This window comes from Eleutherodactylus coqui, chromosome 3 (genome assembly GCF_035609145.1).
Source record: "Eleutherodactylus coqui strain aEleCoq1 chromosome 3, aEleCoq1.hap1, whole genome shotgun sequence".
Lineage (NCBI taxonomy): Eukaryota > Metazoa > Chordata > Amphibia > Anura > Eleutherodactylidae > Eleutherodactylus > Eleutherodactylus coqui.
Window position 1 is genome coordinate 310,321,573 of NC_089839.1, and position 27,922 is coordinate 310,349,494.

The 27,922-nt window shown below is 49.5% G+C and overlaps 2 protein-coding genes and 1 long non-coding RNA gene across 3 annotated transcripts in view; 2 read left to right on the forward strand and 1 right to left on the reverse strand.

Moving 5' to 3' along the window:
• Nucleotides 1-27,922, reverse strand: part of LOC136621988 (uncharacterized) — a 398,847-nt gene that overhangs the window by 211,212 nt on the left and 159,713 nt on the right. The gene's annotated exons all lie outside the window — the stretch shown is intronic.
• The window catches only part of LOC136621985 (mucin-2-like), a 152,149-nt gene that overhangs the window by 42,922 nt on the left and 81,305 nt on the right, over nt 1-27,922 (forward strand). The window lies entirely within an intron of this gene.
• LOC136621984 (mucin-19-like) overlaps nt 1-27,922 on the forward strand; it is a 69,919-nt gene that overhangs the window by 28,872 nt on the left and 13,125 nt on the right. Inside the window, exons 10-17 of the mRNA XM_066597906.1 lie at nt 694-1,400; nt 2,146-2,204; nt 6,508-6,659; nt 12,097-14,894; nt 15,641-15,702; nt 18,596-18,747; nt 23,891-26,250; nt 26,953-27,014. Coding sequence (XP_066454003.1) covers nt 694-1,400; nt 2,146-2,204; nt 6,508-6,659; nt 12,097-14,894; nt 15,641-15,702; nt 18,596-18,747; nt 23,891-26,250; nt 26,953-27,014 — 6,352 coding nt within the window. The remainder of the gene's footprint in view (nt 1-693; nt 1,401-2,145; nt 2,205-6,507; nt 6,660-12,096; nt 14,895-15,640; nt 15,703-18,595; nt 18,748-23,890; nt 26,251-26,952; nt 27,015-27,922) is intronic.

Sequence of the window (27,922 nt, forward strand, 5' to 3'; positions counted from 1 at the left end):
CAAGTACCACCACGACACCTGAAGTCACCACGACACCTGAAGTCACCACCACACTAGGTGCCACCACAACATCTGAAGTCACCACCACACCAAGTGCTACCACAACACCTGAAGTTACCACCACACCAAGTGCTACAACAACACCTGAAGTCACCACCACACCAGGTGCCACAACAACATCTGAAGTCACCACCACACCAAGTGCTACCACAACACCTGAAGTCACCACCACAGCAAGTGCCACCACAACACCTGAAGTCACAACAACACCTGAGTTCACCACCACACCAGGTGTCATCACAACATTTGAAGTCACCACCACACCAAGTGCTACTACAACACCTGAAGTCACCACCACACCAAGTTCCACCACGACATTTAAGGTCACCACCACACCAAGTGCAACCACAACACCTGAAGTCACTACCACACCAAGTGGAACAACAACAGCTGAAGTCACCACCACACCAAGTGCCACCACCACACCAGGTGCCACCACAACAGCTGAAGTCACCACCACCACACCAGGTGCCACCACAACAGCTGAAGTCACCACCACACCAAGTGCAACGACAACAGCTGAAGTCACCACCACACCAAGTGCTGCCACAACACCTGAAGTCACCACCACACCAAGTGCCACCGCAACAACTGAAGTCACCACCACAACAACTGAAGTCACCACCACACCAGGTGCCACCACATCATCTGAAGTCACCACCATGACACCTGAAGTCACCACAACACGGAGTGCCACCACGACATTTGAAGTCACCGACACACCAAGTGCCACAACACCTGAGGTCACCACCACACCAAGTGGCACCACGACACCTGAAGACACCACCACAGCAAGTGCTACGACACCTGAAGTCACCACCACACCAAGTGCCACCACCACTCCAGAAGGCACAACAACACCTGAAGTCCTCACTACAGCAAGTGCCACAATGACACCTGAAGTCACTACCACACCAAGTGCCACCACAACGACACCTGAAGTCACCGCCACACCAAGTGCCACAACGACACCTGAAGTCGCTACCACGATAAATGAAGTCACCAGTACAGCGAGTACAACCATGACACCTGAATTTACCACCACACTAAGTGCCACCACCACCACCACATCTGAAGTTACCATAACTACAATGACTGCAACTACTACACCGCCTCTAACGACAAGCATGGATTCTCTGACAACTGCAGAGTCTCGAGCAACAACAAACCCACAAACTACCACAGAAAAATCAACAACAAAGTCACCACCACCAACATCAGAGACTGGAAAACAGAAAGTGCCTATAGCTATGACATTTACAAACAGAGAGTATATGGCGCCATATAACGACCTTCAGTCCCCGGAGGCCCAGATGTTGATCAGAGAAATAATTTCTGCTGTAAGTAACATTGTTCTATCACTAAGTATCTCAGATGGGAGAGAGGGACGATGGGGAACACAATAGTTTTATATCAAGTCACAGTATCATTACTTTTGAATTCAGTAGTCCATTGTAATCGTCCCAGTCGTAGATAGAAGTCATCCAGGCAACCAGCTGGTACCACCTGGGGGCGCTCCTTGTGCTGCTTTTCTCACACACCATGGGTTCTATAGGTGACATATAGTATTCCACTGCGCCCCTTCAATTTATTGGCCAACCATTTACTGCATAGAGGCGACAAGCCCACCACAGCAGGAGGCTCTTCTTGCAGCTCATCTTCACTCCTCCTTATAGTGTTGGGTCCTGCTTACATTGATATGTTATCCATAAGGTGTAATCAGTACAACAAGATACGGGGGATACATCCCCTTTAACTCCCGCACCGTTTACTGATATCAGATGATTCTGTTCTGGCAAAGCTGAGAAGGGAGCTGCAGAAAACCGGAGTGTCCGCCTATTACGACTGCGTCGGTGGCCAGCGGGAAAATCACAATATTAAAGCATTTATTTTAAGTTTGTTCTAGTAGAAAAGTCATCAAAATAAATATTGTGTCCCCTCCCCCAGTAGTTATAAAGTGAGTAGGAAACCCCTTATAATATGTCATTTCCGTATAAAGCTGTGCTGCCGCTGCAGTCTCACCAGGGTGACGGGCGCCACAACTGGGACATTGGTTTGACTCCTCATCATTTTGTCTCCCCGTAGTTGCTGGCACTGCTGCAGAGGATAAGGCGTAATGTAGAATTAAGAGTCAATCGTTTAAGGTGAGTAAAGTCATTGATGTGTTATAGCTGTGTTCCCCAATCTTCAGTCCCCACGACCCCCCAGCAGGTCATGATTTGAGGATATCCTATAGACAGGATCCCGTGATAATGTCTGCCGCACTGATAATAATGTCATCCCCCGGGCAATACTATAGGAATCCTGAAAACCTGACCTGCTGGAGGGTGGTAAGGACTGGAGTTTGGAGAACAATGTGTTATAGTATGAGGAAAGCAGTGACAATTACATGTATAGATACTTCCCTACTTGTGAACATTCACGTTACGAACTTCGCTAGATACAAACAAGCCTGTCCTGCAGTATGATGTAATGCGTCAACAGCACCGATGAGCGGCGCGGCTTGTTGGAGCTGCTGCGGCCGGCTGTCAGCAGGAAGAAGCAGCCTGCACCCGGCGTTGTATGGAGCGGGATCCTGGAACGGAAACTTTTCATAAGTAGGGGACTATCTGTAGTTCCCCAAAAAGGCCACATGGGCAATAATTGTAGTCTATTATTTTGTGTATTTCCGTATTTTTTACCTTTGGCTGGCATCGCTGCATGGGATGAAAGCGCTGAAACCAGCAGTTACCCCAACATCACGTCTCCCCAACCGTCCCAGATTCTGCAAGACAGTCCCATATATAACGAAAAAGGTTTGGTCCGGTGTTATCCAGTAGAGCAAAGTGTGATTGTTCTCAGTAAGAGAAACCAAGTAATCTTGTAGATAGAATGCCTTTTAATGGCTAAGAAACACATGATGTTACAGCGAGCTTTCAGACCTCTCTTCCTCAGGCTAAATGGAACAGATCTAAAGACGTAATTATATAAAAACATATACACATGATCACATGGGAGTAGAGATGAGCGAACCTACTCGTTTCGCGTAATTACTCGATCGAGCACCGCGATTTTCGAGTACTTCCATACTCGGGTGAAAAGATTCGGGGGGCGCTGGGGGGCGGGGGGAGGCGTGGCGGAGCCGGGGGTAGCAGCAGGGAACAGAGGGGAGCCCTCTCTCTCTCCCTCTCCCCCCCACTCCCCGCTGCAACCTTCCACTCACCCACGGCGCCCCCCCCGAATCTTTTCGCCCGAGTAAGGAAATACTCGAAAATCGCGGTGCTCGGGCGAAAAAGGGGCGTGGCTGAGTAGGTTCGCTCATCTCTACATGGGAGGCGCAGTCACATTGTGATTAATTTGCACTTGAAACAAATTGCAGAGCAGGATAAGAGGGCACAGACATGTTGTGATTAATAACACTGAGATAATGTTGGTGCCCTCCCATGTGATCATGTGTATACGGATTTATATAAATCTGTCTTTAGATCTGTTCCATTATGCCTGAAAAAGAACCCTGAGATGTTCGATAGCTCACTGTAACATCATGTATTTGTCAGCCATTAAAAGGTCTCGTATCTACAAGATTACTGGGTTTCTCTTACTGAGAACAATCACACTTTAGTCCCAGATATGAAGGGTTGTCTGCCCCCCAACTCCGCCTTAAGGCCAGCAAGTGAAAAAAAAATTATATTCATCTTTTTTGCTGCTTCTCCGCTCTGTTCACCGCTCCTCCCGATCCCGCTGCTCCCCAGTCATCTCACTGCAGATGGTTAGCACAAATAAGGTCAGTGATTGGCTGCAGCAGTCATGTGCCATCAAGCATGTGACCAGCTGTCGGGACTGAGACCAGGAAGGATCAGTGGGATCTGGAGGGACAGTGAGCAGAGTGGCAACGGAAAGGTGAGGTGACTGTGGCCCCTATGGGGAACACTACAACTACTGCGACCAGTAACAGGGGCACTATTACTACTGGGGCTGCTAATGGGGCTACTATTACCATTGGGGCCACTATCGGGGGACACTACAACTTCTGCGACCACTAACGGGGGCACTATTACTACTGGGGCTGCTAATGGGGCTACTATTACCATTGGGGTCACTATCGGGGGACACTACAACTACTGCAACCAGTAACGGGGGCACTATTACTACTGGGGCTGCTAATGGGGATACTATTACCATTGGGGCCACTATCAGGGGACACTACAACTACTGCAACCAGTAACGGGGGCACTATTACTACTGGGGCTGCTAATGGGGATACTATTACCATTGGGGCCACTATCAAGGTACCGCAAGATGCTTATTAGGAACGCTAAGGCCGATAGCGAATAGCACACAAGATTCTCGGGTACAACTCGCATTGCACCGCACAGGGAAACCCCATCCATTTGTTGTGTGAGGTTTGCATAAAAATAGGACTTGCTTCAGTTTTTCCATCGTGCGCCATCAGTGCGAGAGAAGCAATGCCCATGTAAATGAATCCATGGAAAACAAAGAGTTATTACAATGTGCAAGCTCTGTGGGTCCCGAAGACACTTACTATCGGGGTCACTGAACTTGCATCATTGTGTCGACCCATTCATGCTGTGTTGGGTTTTGCTTATTGTGGGACGAGTTGTAGTTTTCATTGGTACCATTTTAGGCCACATGTGACTTTAATCACCTTTTATTGCTTTGTTTGCGAGGCGGATGAACAGCAGTTCTGGCATTTTGGTTTCTGTTCCACAATTCCCCGTGTGGTATAACAGACGTAACATCTTTTATGGTGCCGGCCTTTATAAACACAGCGATACCTAAAATGAGGGTTTTTTCAATAAAAAATGAAGTTTTTTATTTCATTTAAACTTTAGCTTTGTTCTTGTCGCTCGAGCGGACTTGAAGATGCAGTTATTTGACTGCCACTATAATACACTGCACTACTTATACATGTGTCCCGACCATCCCAGATTTGGTCACCATAAGGCCCAATGTGCACAGGCAGATTTGATTTGTGGAACCCGCTCTGGGCACCCGCGTGGAAGATCCGCAACTCAAGCTGCCCATAGGGAGGCATTAGCATCCGCAAAACAATTTCAAGCATGCGGATGTGATTTTTTTTCCCCCCGGCAGAACGCTGTCGCAGGAGATAGTTGCAGCATGCTCCATTTTCTGCGGATTCCCACACAGACAGCTTTCATTGAAGTCAATGGAAGCCGTCCGATCCGTGGCAGAGCCACAGGTGTCGCTGTGGACATGCCACGGATCCGTGGAAAAGCAGGAGATTTTGAAAAACAAAAGCACTGCGCATGTGCCGGGCGCGATGGCGGCACGCCTGGATGCATCCGCTGGGCAGAACAAAGATCCGGCTGCGACAGAGGAGAACTGCGCTGGATCTGAACCGGTAAGAGAATGTTAGTTTTGTCCATGTCGGCGGGCACGGCTGGATTCCGCTGTGGGATTCAGCAGATGGCATCCATGTGTGCCGTGGACAGGAGGATTTATTGTGAGGGGTCACTGATGGGTAGTATTTTGGGATACAGAGAGGTGCAGCCAGTTATATAACTTTCTAGTGTTGCCCATAGCATGCCGCTATATGTGCCCCTCTTCACTGCTGAAAGGTTGGCAGGTATGCAGCATAACAACAGGTTGTAGGGGATCCAATAATGAGACTCCCCCATTATCCTCTAGATCAGACCTGGGCAAAGCACGGCCCGCGGGCCACATCCGGCCCGCTGAATAGCTCGGACCGGCCCGCAAAGAGTGTCCTGGTGACTCACCAATGAGTCCGGTGTCAGCAACGGGAAGCAGCGAAACTATGCACTCCGAAGCCTTGTCCATTTTGTTCACTTCTGTGCTGTGCTAATAGTTATTCAGGCCTTACTTATTCAAGCACCTCTACCAATGACGTAGGCTTGAATAACTTTATTAAACAGCACATAAGTTAACAAAATGGACAAGGCTTCGGAGTTTGTAGTTTCACTGCTTCCCGATGCTGAGTAAGTGATGCCACTGTAACTTCTGAGTGCCAGGATGCTCGTTGCGGACCTTGGGGAGTGCCAGGACAATCGTTCCACGCTCGTCATTGGTAAGTGTCAGGACTTTTCCCTTTGCATTGTAATTAGAATAATAATACTAATAATATTCACTTTTTAATTCATTCATTTTCAATGGCGGCCGTATTCTGGCCGCAAATCGGGCGGCTGGAATACGGCCCCATTAAGGCAATGTGCATGGAGCCTTCGTATGTTGGTCTGGCCCTCTAAAACCATTCCAATTTCTCATGTGGCCCCATGGGAAAATTAATTGCCCACCCCTGCTCTAGATGCTGGGGACCTGCTCAGTGAATGGGGTTGTCAGAGGATACGATCTCGTGATGCTGTGGGGTCGGCGTCCCTGTATGAAGGCGGCAGCAGATTTTCACCCCTGAATCTATGTGTGACGAGTCTCTGATTTTCCGTATAGTAAAGCCTATGTTATTTCTAACAGTCCAGGATCAGTGAGGGCCGACATGGACGCCATCTATCCCGCTAATGACACTGTGCCGGATGAAGCAGAGATGAGAGACACATTCGATGAAGCAAGAAGGACTGGCAGGATTGGAAATCTAACCGTGGATCCCAACAGCATCACAGCTAATGGTAAATACGGTCAATGGCGCCTCCAACACGATCGCGTTAAATGAGCAAAGTAACACACAGTATGTTTTATGTTCGGCGTTTTAGTACAGATTTCACACAAACTCCACAATGAAATAAATGGGATGCATAAAAACTCAATAAATATGCACTTTCATTGTAATCCTGCGTTTTACGGAGATTTTTATGCGGGTCGCTAGGCCCCCAGTAGGCGACAAAGAAGCTTGTGACGTCCTGCGCTTTTATGTGCAAACAAACAGCAGAGCAACGCAGGTGACCGCGCACAAAGACGTAGCAGCCGGAGGTCATAGTAGCCTGCAGCCACTACTAGGGGGAGCTCTCTGCATGCTGTTACTATAGGGCTCAGTGTATGGACATTACAGGGTTATCCGGGGACACAGCTGTGATCAAACACTTCTTCATCCTGCAGTAGTAAAATAACGGAATCCATATTCGCCCTTCCACGCCCGCCCGCCGCTGCCGTCCCACCTGCTCTCCGGTCCGCAATGGTCTACGCTTCCCAGCGCAGGGAGCGGGCAATGACATCCCCAAAACTAGAACAATGTGACTGATGCAGCCAATCACCGACTCTCCTCAGCTGCGGCGCTTACGTGACCCGCTGTCGGATCGTCATCGATCACCTCCAGGAAGTGAAGCTCAGCATCGACCGGAGAGACACGACAGCGGGGAAGCGCGGAGGGCGAGTATGGATTGGGTTATTTCACTGCTGCAGTGTGTAGAAGTGTTTGAACCCAACTATGTCCCCATATAACCACTTCAAGCTCCCCCTAGTGGTGGCTGCAGGCAGACGGAAGTCATAGGGATATCGTTAGTTTACACCAGTGTTTCCCAACCTTTACAGCTACTATTAAATGATGAAAGTGAAGCAGCATCCAAGGAGATGATTTCCAAAAGAAGGCTTTAATCCACCCAGCACATACAACAACGTTTCAACCACTTAGTGTCTGTGGTCTTTGTCAAGTTCAATGACACAGTGCACATACACATCTTAATATACAGACGAGACATACCCCATAACCAATGAACACATACCATATAAACACATAATTAGATAAAATCACATTAGGGTGTCGAACGAACTTGATGATTGGACGGACCGGGATGGGGGCCCTGGCACACATACCGCCCCTCACGTTGTCCAGGCGGAATAAAGCAATGATTACCGCCCAGGGGCTGCGTCCCTGTGTGGGTAATGCGCAGGCGCGGGAGTATAACGTACTATTGCGGTGACTCGGGAAGGGTAACCGGAAGGAAACTCACCATCGCCGGCCCGTGGATACCGCGCGTGCGCGGAAAGTGCGTCCGTGCGTCTCCCCTGTGAAGGATCACTATAGTAACTGGCCAATGCCCGCGCATGCGTGTGCTGTCACATCAGGAAGTAATGTATATGGGACCGAATCGTTCTATCTAACTGCATAGCTGCGTCTTAAAGGGCTAGCCAAGTCGTCTCTCAAAGATGCAAATAAGATTATATCCCCAAAGGCAACGTCCAGTACTAGAATTAGGCTAACAAATCATTTAAAAAAAGGGGGGTAATAACCCTCTATCGGACAGGCTATGTAGTTATTATATACTAATGTATATTCGGACTGCACAGCAATGTAAATAGCCACGAGTGAATGTTCTCAATGTAGCCTAAGTCCCGCTCCGGCTGTCATTAGCAGTTCTAATCTATAACTACCTGATAAGCTGACGCTATGCCCATTCAAAATTTCAACACAAAGAATGTACGGGCCAGAGGTATAATGCAATACTTTATTACGTCCAAACAATGCGAAATAAAATGCAAATCCTATCTGGCGTAGCTACTCTCCTTCTACGAAGGAGTGGGAAGTAGTAAATATAACCGATAGTCACAGATGATAAACATGAAGGTAGTGTCCAACACCCCACCCACAATCCGTCCAATGGTCGTTCATCTATGAAAACATAGAGAAATGTATCAAAAACATGAAGTAAGAAAAACAATAGTAGTCATACCGCAAATACGTCTAGCGCTAACACAAGGTTCATGCAAATATTGAACCTAAAACCATATACCAATTAATCATAAGGCATATGTAAGGGGATTGTATGCAATATTTAGCCCATTGGGGGTCAATGAGTCAAGCTCATGGATCCACCTGGCCTCAAGGAGCTGTAGTTGTCGTTCTCTATTACCGCCTTTGCTGCTTGCTTTGACCGTATCAATAATTCTGTAACGCAGCTGGTTTATCGCATGGCCTGAATCTAAAAAATGTCTTGGAATTGGAAGATCTACTTTGCACGTTCTTATCGTGCTTTTATGGTTTGTTATGCGCTTACGTACTTCATTAGTGGTCTCACCTACGTATACAAGTCCACACGGGCAAGTGATGATATACACTACGAAAGAAGACCAGCAGCTAAACTATCCTTTTATGGGATATTGTTTGCCGGTGCGCGGATGGGTAAAACTACTTCCTTTAACCAAATTATTGCATGTTGCGCAGCCAAGGCAAGGGAAGTTTCCATTTTTCAAGGGCATTAAAGTTTGTTGTGTGCTGGCAGACGCCACCTGGTCAACTGTCCGCACTAATTGATCCTTGAAGTTCCGCCCTCGCCTGTAGGACATCAATGGCGGATTGGAAAATTCACTAATCTCGGGATGGGAAGTGGGCAACAAATGCCAATGTTTCTGCATGATATGCTTAATACAGTTGCTGTAAGGACCGTAAGTTGACACAAACAGAATGCGATCATTAGTGCGGGATTTCTGTGTTGGAATTAAAGTCTGCTCGCGAGCTAATGCCTGTGCCCGTTGTTTATGTCGTGTGATTAGCGTATGTCGATATCCCCTGTGCATAAATTTCCTGCACATGGCATCCAACCGAGAATCAAAAAAGGCATCATCGGTCACCCGGCGGACTCGGAGCATTTGGCTCCACGGCAAAGATTATATCATCGCCGGTGGATGGCAACTAGTGAAGCTGAGCATGTTGTTCCGGTCCGTTGGTTTAGAGTATAAATCTGTGATAAACCCACTGCCCTGTCTGATGACCATGACATTCAGAAACTGCACCGCAACATCTGAAGCCACCAACGTAAATTTGCGTTCCGGTAAAAAGCCATGCAACTCACTATGAAAAGTAGTCAATTCTTCTGAAGTACCTCTCCAAACAATGAAAACGTCATCTATGTACCTCCACCAAACCTGGACCTTGGTCCAGGATGGGGAGGTACATAGAAGCGTCTCCTCTACGTAGCGCATGAAAATGTTTGCGTACGAAGGGGCCATGTTCGACCCCATCGCCGTTCCGCGCTTTTGTCGAAAGAACTGATGTCCGTACATGAAAAAATTGTTGGAGAGGACAAGGGAAAGAAGAGTGAGTACAAACTCGACGCAGCTGTTAGCTAATTGAGATTCGAGTAAATAGTGTTTAACTGCCATCAAGCCCCGTTCATGGGGGATGATGGTGTACAAAGAGGAAACATCGAAAGAACCGAGGCTCACAATGTCACTAATGGTGAGCTGTTGGAGTTTCACCAAAAAGTCTGAGGTGTCTTTGATGTATGAACCTACTGCCATAGCAAACTGGCTCAAAACTTTGTCCAGGAAGCGAGAAACATTATTGTAAAGAGATCCTCTGCCCGAAACAATCGGGTGACCTGGGGGACGTTCAAGATTTTTATGAATCTTGGGTAAAGTATAAAAATGAGGCATTAGTGGATGAGTCGGTAGCAAAAATTCAAATAATTGTTTATCAATAATGCCAGAAGTAAGTGCCTCTTCCAATGTGATCCTCAATTCATTCCGTGATCGGCCAGTGGGGTCTGAAGTCAAAGCCTCATAAACCTCATGGTCGTTCAACTGTGACATGATTTCCTCCTGATAATAGGAGGTATCTATGAGTACAATTGCGCCGCCCTTGTCTGCCAATCGAATTGTCAATTCTTTATCCCTACCAAGGAGTCTAACCTCCCCTGTTTCTATCGGGGATATATTGGATTTAAATCGATTGCAGAATTGGCGAGCCCTTAACCTAGAAATGTCGCGCATTACCAACTTGGCAAAAGTGTCAACAGAATGATCGGTGTTCGGAGGCTGAAACCTACTGCTGTTGCGTAGGCCCAACCCCGCAGAGGTAAAGACTTCCAAGGGCTGGGACCTCGCCTCAGCAGAGGTCACATTCTGAGTGATGGAATGTTGGTCATTAAAATATGTCCGTAGTTGTAATCTCCGAAAGAACAAACGACAGTCTATATCTAGAAGAAACCAATCCATACGCGGCGTGGGGACAAAGGACAATCCCTTAGACAGTGCCCGTAGTTGAATTGGAGAAAGTACCTTCGAAGAGATGTTTACTATCGATGTATCCATCATCTCCTCATCCCAGAATTCGACCGAGTCTGCATTCTCCGTATGTTTCTTCCAGGGTCGATGGTGTTTCCATCCCCCACGCCTACGTCGTCCCTTGGTTGGCAGGGCATGTTGGAATTCCTCGGAGGTCGTTGTCCTAAAAAAGAACTGGAAGAAGACGCATTATTTCCCACTTTAGGCCGTGCTGTATCGTCCGCAGAGTCAGAGCCTGCTGATGACCATCAATTTACAGCTACTATTGATTCCACAACTAATCCGCCTTGTGTAGTAATAGTGTGTCCCCCCCCCCCATGTTGGTGGCCCGGTAGTAATAGCAACCCCCTATATTGGTGGCCTCACTAGTTAACAAGACCCCTATTTTCGTGGCCCTGGTAGTAATAGCGACCCCCTATATTGGTAGCCTCACTACTTAAAGAGACCCCTATTTTCGTGGCCCCCGGTAGTAATAGCGACCCCCTATATTGGTGGCCCCAGTGGTAATGGTAACCCCCACAGTGGCCTCAGTAGTAATTATTGCGGCCCCGACAGTAATAGGTGACCTCTATTGTGTCCCCTGCAGTAATAGGTGACCGCTATTGCGTCCCCGGCAGTAATAGGTGACTGCTATTGTGGCCCCGGCCGCAATAGCGGTCACCACCCCGGCAGTAATAGGTGACCGCTATTGCGGCCCCCGGCAGTAATGGGTGACCCATATTGCTGCCCCCGGCAGTAATGAGTGACCCCTATTGCGGCCCCCGGCAGTAATGAGTGACCCCTATTGTGGCCCCTGGCAGTGATGGGTGACCCCTATTGTGGCCTCCGCCACCATTACCGCCATAATTTCCAGCCAGAGAGCCGCGGCTCCCGGTTGAGAATCACTGGTTTACACTGAGGCTCTGCAGAAGGTTTGCAGCTCTGTAGCAGAAAGAGATATTTAGACATTAATAAGCTCAGAATTTTGGACTTATAATTTTCAAGCTAGAATACAATATTATCCGAATTCCCGGCAGCACGACGGTTACTATGGTTACACTTAGGATATAAGTTTACTACAATTCCAGCACAAAATAATTATCCAAATGTATGTTCTATGTTTTATAGGAACACAATTATTTGAGGAAACTACAACTCAGTCCATGACAACTTTTACTACAACACCAAGTGTCACCACCACACCGAGTGTCACCACCACACCTGAAGTCACTAGCACATCAAGTGTCACCACCACACCAAGTATCACCACCACACCTGAAGTCACCAGCACATCAAGTGTCACCACCACACCAAGTATCGCCACCACACCTGAAGTCACCAGCACAGCAAGTGCCACCACCACACCGAGTGTCACCAGCACACCAAGTGCCACCACCACACCTGAAGTCACCAGCACACCAAGTGCCACCACAACACCGAGTGTCACCACCACACCAAGTGCCACCACAACAACTGAAGTCACCACCACACCAGGTGCCACCACAACACCTGTAGTCACCACCACACCAAGTGCCACCACAACACCTGAAATCACCACCACCACACCAAGTGCCACCACAACACCTGAAGTCACCACCACACCAGGTGCCACCACAACATCTGAAGTCACCACCACACCAAGTGCTACAACAACACCTGAAGTCCCCACCACACCAAGTGCCACCACAACACCTGAAGTCACAAGAACACCTGAGGTCACCAGCACACCAGGTGCTACTACAACACCTGAAGTCACCACCACACCAAGTGCTACTACAACACCTGAAGTCACCACCACACCAAGTGCCACCACGACACTTAAGGTCACCACCACACCAAGTGCCACCACAACACCAGAAGTCACCACCACACCAGGTGCCACCACAACACCTGAAGTCACCACCACACCAGGTGCCACCACAACACCTGAAGTCACCACCACACCTGAAACCACCACTACATCTGAAGTCACCACCACACTGGGTGACACAACAACACCTGAAGTCACCACCACACCAAGTGCCACCACGACACTTAAGGTCACCACCACACCAAGTGCCACCACAACACCAGAAGTCACCACCACACCAGGTGCCACCACAACACCTGAAGTCACCACCACACCAGGTGCCACCACAACACCTGAAGTCACCACCACACCTGAAACCACCACGACATCTGAAGTAACCACCACACCGGGTGCCACAACAACACCTGAAGTCACCACCACACCAAGCACCCCCACAACACCTGAAGTCACCACCACACCAAGTGGAACCACAACAGCTGAAGTCACCACCACACCAAGTGCCACCACGACATCTGAAGTAACCACCACACCGGGTGCCACAACAACACCTGAAGTCATCACCACAGCAAGTGCCACCACAACACCTGTAGTCACCAACACACCTGAAGCCACCACAACACCTGTAGTCACCACCACACAAAGTGGAACCACAACAGCTGAAGTCACCACCACACCAGGTGCCACCACAACAACTGAAGTCATCACCACACCAAGTGCAACCACAACAGCTGAAGTCACCACCACACCAAGTACCACCATGACACCAGGTGCCACAACAACACCTGAAATCACCACAATACCAAGTGCCACCACTACACCTGAAGCCAACATCACACCTGAAGTCACCACCACACCAAGTGCTACCACCCCCCTTGAAGTCACCACCACACCAAGTGCCACCACAACACCTAAAGTCAGTACCACACCAGGTGCCACCACAACACCTGAAATCACCACAACACCTGCAGTCACCACCACACCAAGTGCCACCACAACACTTGAAGTCACCACAACACCAAGTGCAACCACAACAGCTGTAGTCACCACCACACCAGGTGGCACCACGACACCTGAAGTCAGCTCCACAACAGTTGCCACCATAACACCTGAAGTCACCACCACACCAGGTGCCACCACAACACCTGAAGTCACCACCACACCAGAAACCACCATGACACCTGAAGTCACCACCACACCAGGTACTACCACAACACCTGAAGTCACCACCACACCAAGTGCCACCACGACACTTGAAGTCACCACCACACCAAGTGCCACCACGACATCTGAAGTAACCACCACAACGGTTGCCACCACGACACCTGTAGTCACCACCACACCTGAAGCCACCACAACACTTGAAGTCACCACAACACCAGGTGCCACCACCACTCCGGAGGTCACCACGACACCTGAAGTCACCACAACACCAAGTGCCACCACAAAACCTGAAGTCACCACAACACCTGAAGTCACCACCACACCAAGTGCCACAACACCTGAAGTCACCACCACACCAAGTGCCACAACACCTGAAGTCACCACCACAACAAGTGCCACCACAACACCTGAATTCACCACCACACCAAGTGCCACCATCACACTTCAATTCACTACCACACCAAGTGCCACCACCACCCTGGAGGTCACCACAACACCTGAGGTCACCACAACAGCAAGTGCCACAACGACACCTGAAGTCACCACCACACCAAGTGGCACCACCACTCCAGAAGTCACAACAACATATGAAGTCACCACCACAGCAAGTGCCACAATGACACCTGAAGTCACTACCACACCAAGTGCCACCACGACACCTGAAGTCGCTACCACGATAAATGAAGTCACCAGTACAGCGAGTACAGCCATGACACCTGAATTTACCACCACACTAAGTGCCACCACCACCACCACATCTGCAGAGTCTCCAACAACAACAAAGCCAAAAACTACAACAGAAAAATCAACAACAAAGTCACCACCACCAACATCAGGGACTGGAAAACAGAAATTGCCTTTAGCTATGAGATTTACAGACAGAGAGTTTATGCCGCAATATAACAACGTTCAGTCCCCGGAGGCACAGAAGTTGATCAGTGAAATAAAGTATTTCGTAAGTAACATTGTTCTATCACTAAGTACCTCAGATGAGAGAGAAGGACGACGGGGAACACAATAGTTTTATATCAATTCACAGTATCATTACTTTTGAATTCAGTAGTCCATTGTAATCGTCCCAGTCGTAGATAGAAGTCATCCAGGCAACCAGCTGGTACCACCTGGGGGCGCTCCTTGTGCTGCTTTTCTCACACACCATGGGTTCTATAGGTGACATATAGTATTCCACTGCGCCCCTTCAATTTATTGGCTGACCATTTACTGCATAGAGGCGACAAGCCCACCACAGCAGGAGGCTCTTCTTGCAGCTCATCTTCACTCCTCCTTATAGTGTTGGGTCCTGCTTACATTGATATGTTATCCATAAGGTGTAATCAGTACAACAAGATACGGGGGATACATCCCCTTTAACTCCCGCACCGTTTACTGATATCAGATGATTCTGTTCTGGCAAAGCTGAGAAGTAAGCTGCAGAAAACCGGAGTGTCCGCCTATTGCGACTGCGTCGGTGGCCAGCGGGAAAATCACAATATTAAAGCATTTATTTTAAGTTTGTTCTAGTAGAAAAGTCATCAAAATAAATATTGTGTCCCCTCCCCCAGTAGTTATAAAGTGAGTAGGAAACCCCTTATAATATGTCATTTCCCGTATAAAGCTGTCCTGCCGCTGCAGTCTCACCAGGGTGACGGGCGCCACAACTGGGACATTGGTTTTACTCCTCATCATTTTGTCTCCCCGTAGTTGCTGGAACTGCTGCGGACGATATTGCATCCATATGTAGAATTAGAAGTCATTCGTTTAAGGTGAGTAAAGTCATTGAGGTGTTATAGCTGTGTTCCCCAATCTTCAGTCCCCACGACCCCCCAGCAGGTCATGATTTGAGGATATCCTATAAACAGGATCCCGTGATAATGTCTGCCGCACTGACAATAATGTCATCCCCCGGGCAATACTATAGGAATCCTGAAAACCTGACCTGCTGGAGGGTCGTAAGGACTGGAGTTTGGGAAACAATGTGTTATAGTATGAGGAAAGCAGTGACAATTACATGTATAGATACTTCCCTACTTGTGAACGTTCACGTTACGAACTTCGCTAGATACAAACAAGCCTGTCCTGCAGTATGATGTAATGCGTTAACAGCACCGATGAGCAGCGCGGCTTGTTGGAGCTGCTGCGGCCGGCTGTCAGCAGGAAGAAGCAGCCTGCACCCGACGTTGTATGGAGCGGGATCCTGGAACAGAAGCTGTTCATAAGTAGGGGACTATCTGTAGTTCCCCAAAAAGGCCACATGGGCAATAATTATAGTCTATTATTTTGTGTATTTCCGTATTTTTTACCTTTGGCCGGCATCGCTGCATGGGATGAAAGCGCTGAAACCATCAGTTACCCCAACATCACGTCTCCCCAACCATCCCAGATTCTGCAAGACAGTCCCATATATAACGAAAAAGGTTTGGTCCGGTGTTATCCAGTAGAGCAAAGTGTGATTGTTCTCAGTAAGAGAAACCAAGTAATCTTGTAGATAGGATGCTTTTAATGGCTAATAGAAACACATGATGTTACAGCGAGCTTTCAGACCTCTCCGGGTTCTTCCTCAGGCTTCATGGAACAGATCTAAAGACGTAATTATATAAAAACATATACACATGATCACATGGGAGGCGCAGTCACAGTGTGATTAATAGCACTTACATAATGTTGGTGCCCTCCCAGGTGACCATGTGTATACGGATTTATATAAATCTGTCTTTAGATCTGTTCCATTAAGCCTGAGAAAGAACCCTGAGATGTTCGATAGCTCACTGTAACATCATGTATTTGTCAGCCATTAAAAGGTCTCGTATCTACAAGATTACTGGGTTTCTCTTACCGAGAACAATCACACTTTAGTCCCAGATATGAAGGGTTGTCCGCCCCCCAACTCCCCCTTAAGGCCAGCAAGTGAAAAAAAATATGGTGAGGTGACTTTGGCCACTATGCGGGACACTACAACTACTGGGACCAGTAGCGGGGGCACTATTACTACTGCGGCTGCTAATGGGGATACTATTACTATTGGGGCCACTATCGGGGGCCACTACAACTACTGGGACCAGTAACGGGGGCACTATTACTACTGGGGCTACTATTACCATTGGGGCCATTATCAAGGTACCGCAAGATGCTTATTAGGAATGCTAAGGCCGATAGCAAATAGCACCCAAGATTCTCGGGTACAACTCGCATTGCACCGCACAGGGAAACCCCATCCATTTGTTGTGTGAGGTTTGCATGAAAATAGGACTTGCTTCAGTTTTTCCATTGTGCGCCATCAGTGCGAGAGAAGCAATGCCCATGTAAATGAATCCATGGAAAACAAAGAGTTATTACAATGTGCAAGCTCTGTGGGTCCCGAAGACACTTACTATCGGGGTCACTGAACTTGCATCATTGTGTCGACCCATTCATGCTGTGTTGGGTTTTGCTTATTGTGGGACAAGTTGTAGTCTTCATTGGTACCATTTTAGGCCACATGTGACTTCAATCACCTTTTATTGCTTTGTTTGCGAGGCGGATGAACAGCAGTTCTGGCATTTTGGTTTCTGTTCCACAATTCCCCGTGCGGTATAACAGACGTAACATCTTTTATGGTGCCGGCCTTTATAAACACAGCGATACCTAAAATAAGGGTTTTTTCAATAAAAAATGAAGTTTTTTATTTCATTTAAACTTTAGCTTTGTTCTTGTCGCTCGAGCGGACTTGAAGATGCAGTTATTTGACTGCTACTATACTACACTGCACTACTTATACATGTGTCCCGACCCTCCCAGATTTGGTCACCATAAGGCCCAATGTGCACAGGCGGATATGATTTGTGGAACCCGCTCTGGGCACCCGCGTGGAAGATCCGCAAGTCAAGCCGCCCATAGGGAGGCATTAGCATCCGCAAAACAATTTCAAGCATGCGGATGTGATTTTTTTTCCCGTCAGAGCGCTGTCGCAGGAGATAGTTGCAGCATGCTCCATTTTCTGTGGATTCCCACACAGACAGCTTCCCTTGAAGTCAATGGAAGCCGTCCGATCCGTGGCAGAGCCACAGGTGTCGCTGTGGACATGCCACGGATCTACGGAAAAGCAGGAGGTTTTGAAAAACAAAAGCATTGCGCATGTGCCGGGTGCGATGGCGGCACGCCTGGATGCATCCGCCGGGCAGAACAAAGATCCGGCTGCGACAGAGGAGAACCGCGCTGGATCTGAACCGGTAAGAGAATGTTAGTTTTGCCCATGTCGGCGGGCACGGCTGGATTCCGCTGCGGGATTCAGCAGATGGCATCCATGTGTGCCGTGGACAGGAGGCCTTACTGTGAGGGGTCACTGATGGGTAGTATTTTGGGATACAGAGAGGTGCAGCCAGTTATATAACTTTCTAGTGTTGCCCATAGCATGCCGCTATATGTGCCCCTCTTCACTGCTGAAAGGTTGGCAGGTATGCAGCATAACAACAGGTTGCAGGGGATCCAATAATGAGACTCCCCCATTATCCTCTAGATGCTGGGGTCCTGCTCAGTGAATGGGGTTGTCAGAGGATACGATCTCGTGATGCTGTGGGGTCGGCGTCCCTGTATGAAGGCGGCGGCAGATTTTCACCCCTGAATCTATGTGTGACGAGTCTCTGATTTTCCGTATAGTAAAGCCTATGTTATTTCTAACAGTCCAGGATCAGTGAGGGCCGACATGGACGCCATCTATCCCGCTAATGACACTGTGCCGGATGAAGCAGAGATGAGAGACACATTCGATGAAGCAAGAAGGACTGGCAGGATTGGAAATCTAACCGTGGATCCCGAGAGCATCACAGCTAATGGTAAATACGGTCAATGGCGCCTCCAACACGATCGCTTTAAATGAGCAAAGTAACACACAGTATGTTTTATGTTCGGCGTTTTAGTACAGATTTCACACAAACTCCGCAATGATATAAATGGGATGCATAAAAACTCAATAAATATGAACTTTCATTGTAATCCTGCGTTTTACGGAGATTTTTATGCGGGTCGCTAGGCCCCCAGGAGGCGACAAAGAAGCTTGTGACGTCCTGCGCTTTTATGTGCAAACAAACAGCAGAGCAACGCAGGTGACCGCGCACAAAGACGTAGCAGCCGGAGGTCATAGTAGCCTGCAGCCACTACTAGGGCAGTGATGGGCAACCTTTTGAGATCGGTGTGTCAAAATTCGCCAAAAAACGGAGCATAACCCGGGTGGAGCGTCACTTCGGGAAAAAATCCATAAATTTGCGATATTTATAGTTTAAATAACAAATATGTATAATTGTAATATATAACTGTATGTAATAAACCCCAAACCCCCATAGCACAGGCCCTCGCCTCTCGCTGCCTCCCCCTCACTTATCTCAGTAATGATGAGCCACCAGCAGTGACAGTGCCCCCCACAGCGGGCCCCCCAGCAGCGACAGCGCCACCCACAGCGGCCCCCCAGCAGCGACAGCACCACCCACAGCGGGCCCCCAGAAGCAACAGCGGCCCCCCAGCAGTACCTGCCCCCCACAGCGGCCCCCATCAGTATTTGCCTCCCACAGCGGCCCCTAGCAGTATCTTCCCTCCACAGCAGTATCTGCCCTCTCCAGCGGCTCTCAGCAGTATCTGCCCCTCACAGAGGCCCCCAGAAGTATCTGCCCCCCACAGCAGCCCCCAGCAGTATCTGCTCCCCACAGCAATATCTGCCCTCCACAGCAGTATCTGCCCTCCCCAGTGGCTCTCAGCAGTATCTGCCCCCCACAGAGGCCCCCAGAATTACCTGCCCCCCACAGCGGCCCCCCAGCAGCGACAGCGCCACCCCCCAGGGCCCCCAGAAGCAACAGCGCCACCCATAGCGGCCCCCCAGCAGTATCTGCCCCCCACAACGGCCCCTAGTAGTATCTGCCCCCCACAGCGGCCCCTAGCAGTATCTGCCCCCCACAGCAGTATCTGCCCCCCACAGCGGCCCCTAGCAGTATCTGCCCCCCACAGCGGCCCCCAGCATTACCTGCCCCCCACAGCAGCCCCCAGCATTACTTGCCCCCCACAGAGGCCTCCAAGCCGTGACTGCCCCCCACAGAGGCCTCCCAGCGGTGACTGCCCCCCACGAGACCCATGTACTTACCTCGTGGATGCTCCGCTTCTCCTTTCCACGGCGTGCCGCCAACAGTGATGATCTCCGGCGCACACTGTGAAGTCAGTGTGTTGCAGGACGCCTACTCCCCCGGACGCGGAACCCACAGGTAGGAGACGTCGGGGGACGGGGGAGGAGGATCCTGGCGCACACTGACATCACAGTGTGCGCCGTGATCAGCACTGCCAGTAGTGCTGGTTAGTGAATACCAGCAGGGGAGTCACGGCCCCTGCCGGTATTCATTAATAGGGGTGGCCGCGTGTCAGCGACTATGGCTACGAGTGTCAGTGCTGACATGCGTGTCATAGGTTCGCCATCACGGTACTAGGGGGAACTCTCTGCATGCTGTTACTATAGGGCTCAGTGTATGGACATTACAGGGTTATCCGGGGACACAGCTGTGATCAAACACTTCTTCATCCTGCAGTAGTAAAATAACGGAATCCATATTCGCCCTTCCACGCCCGCCCCCACCATGTCCTCTCTCTACCTAAAACTAAATGTCTCTAAAACTGACTTACTGGTATTTCCGCCCTCCGCTAACCGCCCTCCTCCTGACATCTCCATCTCAGTGTGTGGCGCCACCATAACTCCTAGACAACATGCCCGCTGCCTTGGGGTCATATTCGACTCTGATCTATCATTTACCCCCTACATCCAATCTCTGGCCCGAACATGTCAGCTGCACCTCAAGAACATCGCAAGAATCCGCTCTTTTCTCACCGTGGACTCGCTAAAAACGCTCACTGTCGCCCTCATCCACTCCCGGCTCAGTTATTACAACTCGTTGCTGATCGGCCCCCCTGCACCAGACTCTACCCTTTCGAATCCATCCTTAATGCAGCAGCCAGGCTCATCTCCCTTTCCAGCCGCTACTCGGACGCCTCTGCCCTGTGCCGGTCACTGCACTGGCTGCCCGTTAAATACAGAATTCAATTTAAACTCAATACCCTCATTCACAAAGACCTCCACAGTGCAGCGCCCCCCTATATTGTATCTCTCATCTCAATCCATCACCCAGACCAGGCCCTCCTCTCTGCTAACGAAACCAGACTGAGCGCCACTTTAATGGATGAGAAAAAAATACATTTTCCTGCACCCTCCTGAACTGACAGAGTTCAGGAGGGTACAGGTGCTCACTGCACCGTGTGTGTGTGTGGGGGGCTGCTTACCTGTCCGGCGTCTTCTGCATTCTCCCTTCTGCCTCCCGACTCGGCGATCATGTGACCGCTGGGGTCAGGTGGCACCAAGCGGTCACATGATCGCCGAGCCGGGAGACAGAAGGGGGAATGCAGAAGACGCCGGACAGGTAAGCAGGCACCCCCACGGTGCAGGCTCCCGGCTCGGCGTTCATGTGACCGCTGGGGGTCAGGTGACACCGGCGGTCACATGATCGCCGGCCGGAATCTCCATGCATTACATAGCGCTAATTGAGCACTATGTAATGTGTAAAGGAGAAGGCGGAAAGGGTTAAAAACCCTTTCTGCCTTCTCCTCGGGGTCCTCAATGAGGACCAGTGCAGGAGTGTATCTGCACCCGATGGGTCTGACGATCGGGTGCAGATGCACTCCTGCACTGCAGTGTCGGGCCTGCCCCGACATCGGAGCTGTGGAAGGAAATGATGATGTCGGGGCAGGCCCGACATTGGATTGGAAAGGGTTAATTCGCACTTCTTTCCCGCCTCCAAGACTTCTCCAGAGCATCACCGGTCCTCTGGAATGCACTACCAAAGGCTACCAGGGCAATCTAGGACTCACAGAACTTCAGGCGTGCTCTAAAAACGCACCTCTTCAGGGAGGCATACCGCATTCCCTAAATAAACCCCTCTGTACTCTGCCTGATAACATGCTCCCTGACCTACTGACTGCAATCCCTGCTAGCCATCATAAACCACTCCTGCAGTCATAAGTATTCTGCCATCACATGGCTAAATGTCTGACCATTGTCTATGTGTATAGCTTCCCTCACTCTCCACCTCTCCATACAGGGCACATCGCCAGCCCTTTACCTTCTGTATCAGCCCATTATCTGTAGTATGTAAGCTTGTTGGAGCAGGACCCGCACCCCTATTGTTTCCTCCAACTGATTACTATGTATCCCTGGTTCTGTAATTTTTGTATTTTGTCTTTCTGTATTCCCCCTGTCTATGTATGCGCTGCGGAATATGTTGGCACTATACAAATAAAGATTATTATTAATACCGACCCCCTATATTGGTGGCCCCAGTAGTAATGGTAACCCCCACAGTAGCCTCAGTAGTAATTACTGGCAGTAGTAGGTGACCGCTATTGCGGCCCCGGCAGTAATGGGTGACCCCTATTGCGGCCCCGGGCAGTAATGGGTGACCCCTATTGCAGCCCCCGGCAGTAATGGGTGACCCCTATTGCTGCCCCCGGCAGTAATGGGTGACCCCTATTGCTGCCCCCGGCAGTAATGGGTGACCCCTATTGCGGGCCCCTAGCAGTAATGGCTGACCCCTATTGCGGGCCCCCGGCAGTAATGGGTGGCCCCTATTGCGGCCCCCGGCAGTAATGGGTGACCCCTATTGCGGCCCCTGGCAGTATTGGGTGACCCCTATTGCGGCCCCTGGCAGTATTGGGTGACCCCTATTGCGGCCCCCGGCAGTAATGGGTGACCCCTATTGCGGCCCCCGGCAGTAATGGGTGACCCCTATTGCGGCCCCCGGCAGTAATGGGTGACCCCTATTGCGGCCCGCAGCAGTAATGGGTGACCCCTATTGCGGGCCCCGGCAGTATTGGGTGACCCCTATTGCGGCCCCTGGCAGTAAAGGGTGACCCCAGTAGTAATAGCAACTCTATTGCGGCCACACGTAGTAGTAGTGACCCCAGTAGTAATAGCGACCCCTATTGCTGCTCCAGTAGTAATAGCGACCCCAGTAGTTATAGCGAACTCTATATCTGCTCCAGTAGTAGTAGCGACCCCTATTGCTGCTCCAGTAGTAATAGCGACCCCTATGACTGCCTCAGTAGTAATAGCGACCCCTATTGCGGCCCCAGTAGTAATATTAACCCCACAGTAGCCCCAGCAAAAATAATAACCCCCCCCCCCAGTAATAACTTTAACCCCCCCAGAAAAAAAATCAACCCCTCCCAGTAACAACATTAACCCGCCTAGTAACATTAACCCACCCCCCTAGGCATATATCGTCTTACTCCCCACTTTTACACGAGCCAACCTAAACAACCAATCACCGTGAACGAGGGCAAACCAAATAACCAATCACCATGAGTCAGGCAACCCAAATAACCAATCACCAGGAATGAGTAAATCCAAACAACCAATCAGGTTGCGAATGGTGTGCATTTGGGAAGTAATATAGATATATGCTCCCCCTAGTAACATTAACCCCTCTCCCCAACCTATATACTTACCTCCTCCTGGTACTGGTGTATCTTAACACCACTAGGAAGCTTGGGGTTTGAGAGGGCAGGAATGTAGGAACCCCCCTGACACACCCCTAGCTCCCCATTGTCCGCTTTCCTCCAGGTCCTTGAAGGTCCTTTAGCAGCGTCTTGCATGCCCCCTGGGAGCACGGGGTGTGCTCTGTTCCCTGATGCACCACTACCGACATGATTTCCTGCCCTGTTCGGAATCACTGGTTTACACTGAGGCTCTGCAGAAGGTTTGCAGCTCTGTAGCAGAAAGATATATTTAGACATTAATAAGCTCAGAATTTTGGACCAATAATTTTCAAGCTAGAATACAATATTATCCGAATTCCCGGCAGCGCGACGGTTACTATGGTTACACTTAGGATATCAGTTTACTACAATTCCAGCACAGAATAATCATCCAAATGTGTGTTCTATGTTTTATAGGTACACAATTATTTGAGGAAACTACAACTCAGTCCATGACAACTTTTACTACAACACCAAGTACCACCACCACACCAAGTGCCACCACAACACAGAGTGTCACCACCACACCGAGTGCCACCACGACAGCTGAAGTCACCACCACACCAAGTGCCACCACGACAGCTGAAGTCACCACCACACAGAGTGTCACCACAACACAAAGTACCACCACCGCACCACTTGCCACCACAACAGCCGAAGTCACCACCACAACACCTGAAATCACCACAACACCTGAAGTCACCACCACACCAAGTGCCACCACGACACTTGAAATCACCACAACTACTGATGTCACCACCACACCAAGTGCTTCCACAACACCTGAAGTCACCACCACACCAAGTACCACAACAACACCTGAAGTCACCACAACACCTCAACTCACCACCACAACACCTGAAGTCACCACCACACCAAGTGCTACCACAACACCTGAAGTCACCACCACACCAAGTACCACCACAACACCTGAAGTCACCACCACACCTGAAGTCACCACCACACTAGGTACCACCACACCTGAAGTCACCACCACACCTGAAGTCACCACCATACCAGGTGCCACCACAACACCTGAAGTCAGCACCACACCTGAAGTTACCACCACACCAGGTGCCACAACAACATTTAAAGTCACCACCACACCAAGTGCTACCGCAATACCTGAAGTCACCACCATACCAAGTGCTACCGCAATACCTGAAGTCACCACCATACCAAGTGCTACTGCAATACCTGAAGTCACCACCATACCAAGTGCTACTGCAATACCTGAAGTCACCACCACACCGAGTGCCACCACGACACCAGAAGTCACCCCCACACCGAGTGCCACCACGACACCAGAAGTCACCACCACACCAGGTGCCACCACAACACCAGAAGTCACCACCACACCAGGTGCCACCACAACACCTGAAGTCACCACCACACCAAGTGCCACCACGACGCCTGAAGCCACCACGACACCTAGAGTCGCCACCACACCAAGTGCCACCACAACACCTGAAATCACCACGACACGTGGAGCCACCACTACACCAAGTGCCACCACAACTCCTGAAGTCACCACCACACCAATTGCCACAACAACACCTGAAGTCACCACCGCAGCAAGTGCCACTACGACACCTGAAGCAACCAAAACAGCTGAAGTCACCACAACACCAAGTGGAACCACAACAGCTGAAGTCACTACCGCACTAAGGGCCACCACCACACCAGGTGCGACCACAACACCTGAAGTCACCACCACAACACCAGGTGCCACCACAACAGCTGAAGTCACCACCACACCAAGTGCCACCACCACACCAGGTGCCACTTCAACACCTGAAGTCACTATGACACTAAGTGTCACAATGACACCTGAAGTCACCAGCACAACACCTGAAGTCACCACCACAACCCCGGAAGTCACCACCACAACTCCTGAAGTCACCACTACACTAGGTGCCACCACAACAGCTGAAGTCACCACCACACCAAGTGCAACCACAACAGCTGAAGTCACCACCACACCAAGTGCCACCACCACAACAGGTGCCACAACAACACCTGAAGTCACCACTACACCAGGTGCCACCACAACAGCTGAAGTCACCACGATATCAAGTGCCACCATGACACCTGGAGTCACCACGACACCAAGTGCCACTACAACACCTGATATCACCACCATAACAAGTGTCACCACAACAACTGAAATCACCACCACAGCCCCTGAAATCACCACCACCCCAAGTACCACTATGACACCTGAAGTCACCACCACACCAAGTGCCACCACAACACCTGAAGTCACCACCACACCAAGTGTCACCACCACACCTGACATCACCACCACACCAAGTGCCACTACGACACCTGAAGTCACCACCACATCAAGTGTCAGCACGCCACCTGATGTCACCACCACACCGAATGCTACCAGCACACCAGGAGCCACCACCACACCTGAAGTCACCACCACACCAAGTGCCACCACGACACCTGAACTCACTACCACACTAAGTGCCACCACGATGCCTGAAGTCACCACCACACCAAGTGCCACCATGACACCTCCAGTTACCATAACTACAAGTACTCCAACTGCTACACTGCCTCTAAAAACAAGCACGGATACTCTGACAACAACAGAGCCAAAAGCTACTACAGAAATGTCAACAACAAATTCACCACCAACAAAATCAGAGATTGAAAACAAGACACAGCGTATAGATATGACGCTTACAAACGAAACGTATTTTGAAGATTATAAGGACCTCAATTCTGACAAATCCCAGATGTTGAAGAGTCGAATTGTGCCACCTGTGAGTAACATTGTTCTATCACTAAGTATCTCAGATGGGAGAGAAGGACGATGGGGAACACAATAGTTTTAGATCAAGTCACAGTATCATTACTTTAGAATTCAGTAGTCCATTGTAATCGTCACAGTCGTAGATAGAAGTCATCCAGGCAACCAGCTGGTACCACCTGGGGGCGCTCCTTGTGCTGCTTTTATCACACACCATGGGTTCTATAGGTGACATATAGTATTCCACTGCGCCCCTTCAATTTATTGGCCGACCATTTACTGCATAGAGGCGACAAGCCCACCACAGCAGGAGGCTCTTCTTGCAGCTCATCTTCACTCCTCCTTATAGTGTTGGGTCTTGCATACATTGATATGTTATCCATAAGGTGTAATCAGTACAACAAGATACGGGGGATACATCCCCTTTAACTCCCGCACCGTTTACTGATATCAGATGATTCTGTTCTGGCAAAGTTGCAGAAAACCGGAGTGTCCGCCTATTACGACTGCGTCAGTGGCCAGCGAGAAAATCACAATATTTTAGAACATTTTTTAAGTTTCTATTACTAGAAACCAGGAGTTATAAAGTGAGTAGGAAACCCCTTATAATATGTCATTTCCGTATAAAGCTGTGCTGCCACTGCAGTCTCACCAGGGTGACGGGCGCCACAACTGGGACATTTGTTTTACTCCTCATCATTTTGTCTCCCCATAGACACTGGAACTGCTGCGGACGCCAAACCATCCAGATGTAGGACTAATGGTCACAGAATTCAAGTAAGTAACATCATTGACGTGTTATAGCTGTGTTTCCCAATCTTCAGTCCCCACGACCCCCCCAGCAGGTCATGATTTGAGGATATCCTATAGCCAGGATCCCGTGATAATGTCTGCCGCACTGATAATAATGTCATCCCCCGGGCAATACTATAGGAATCCTGAAAACCTGACCTGCTGGAGGGTCGCAGGGACTGGAGTTTGGAGAACAATGTGTTATAGTATGAGGAAAGCAGTGACAATTACATGTATAGATACTTCCCTACTTGTGAACGTTCACGTTACGAACTTCGCTAGATACAAACAAGCCTGTCCTGCAGTATGATGTAATGCGTTAACAGCACCGATGAGCGGCGCGGCTTGTTGGAGCTGCTGCGGCCGGCTGTCAGCAGGAAGAAGCAGCCTGCACCAGACGTTGTATGGGGCGGGATCCTGGAACGGAAGTTGTTCATAAGTAGGGGACTATCTGTAGTTCCCCAAAAAGGCCACATGGGCAATAATTATAGTCTATTATTTTGTGTATTTCCGTATTTTTTACCTTTGGCTGGCATCGCTGCATGGGATGAAAGCGCTGAAACCATCAGTTACCCCAACATCACGTCTCCCCAACAGTCCCAGATTCTGCAAGTCCCATATATAACGAAAAAGGTTTGGTCCGGTGTTATCCAGTAGAGCAAAGTGTGATTGTTCTCAGTAAGAGAAACCAAGTAATCTTGTAGATAGGATGCCTTTTAATGGTAATAGAAATACATGATGTTATAACGAGCTTTCAGACCTCTCCGGGTTCTTCCTCAGGCTAAATGGAACAGATTTAAAGACGTAATTATATAAAAACATACACACATGATCACATGGGAGGCGCAGTCACAGTGTGATTAATTTGCACTTGAAATAAATTGCAGAGCAGG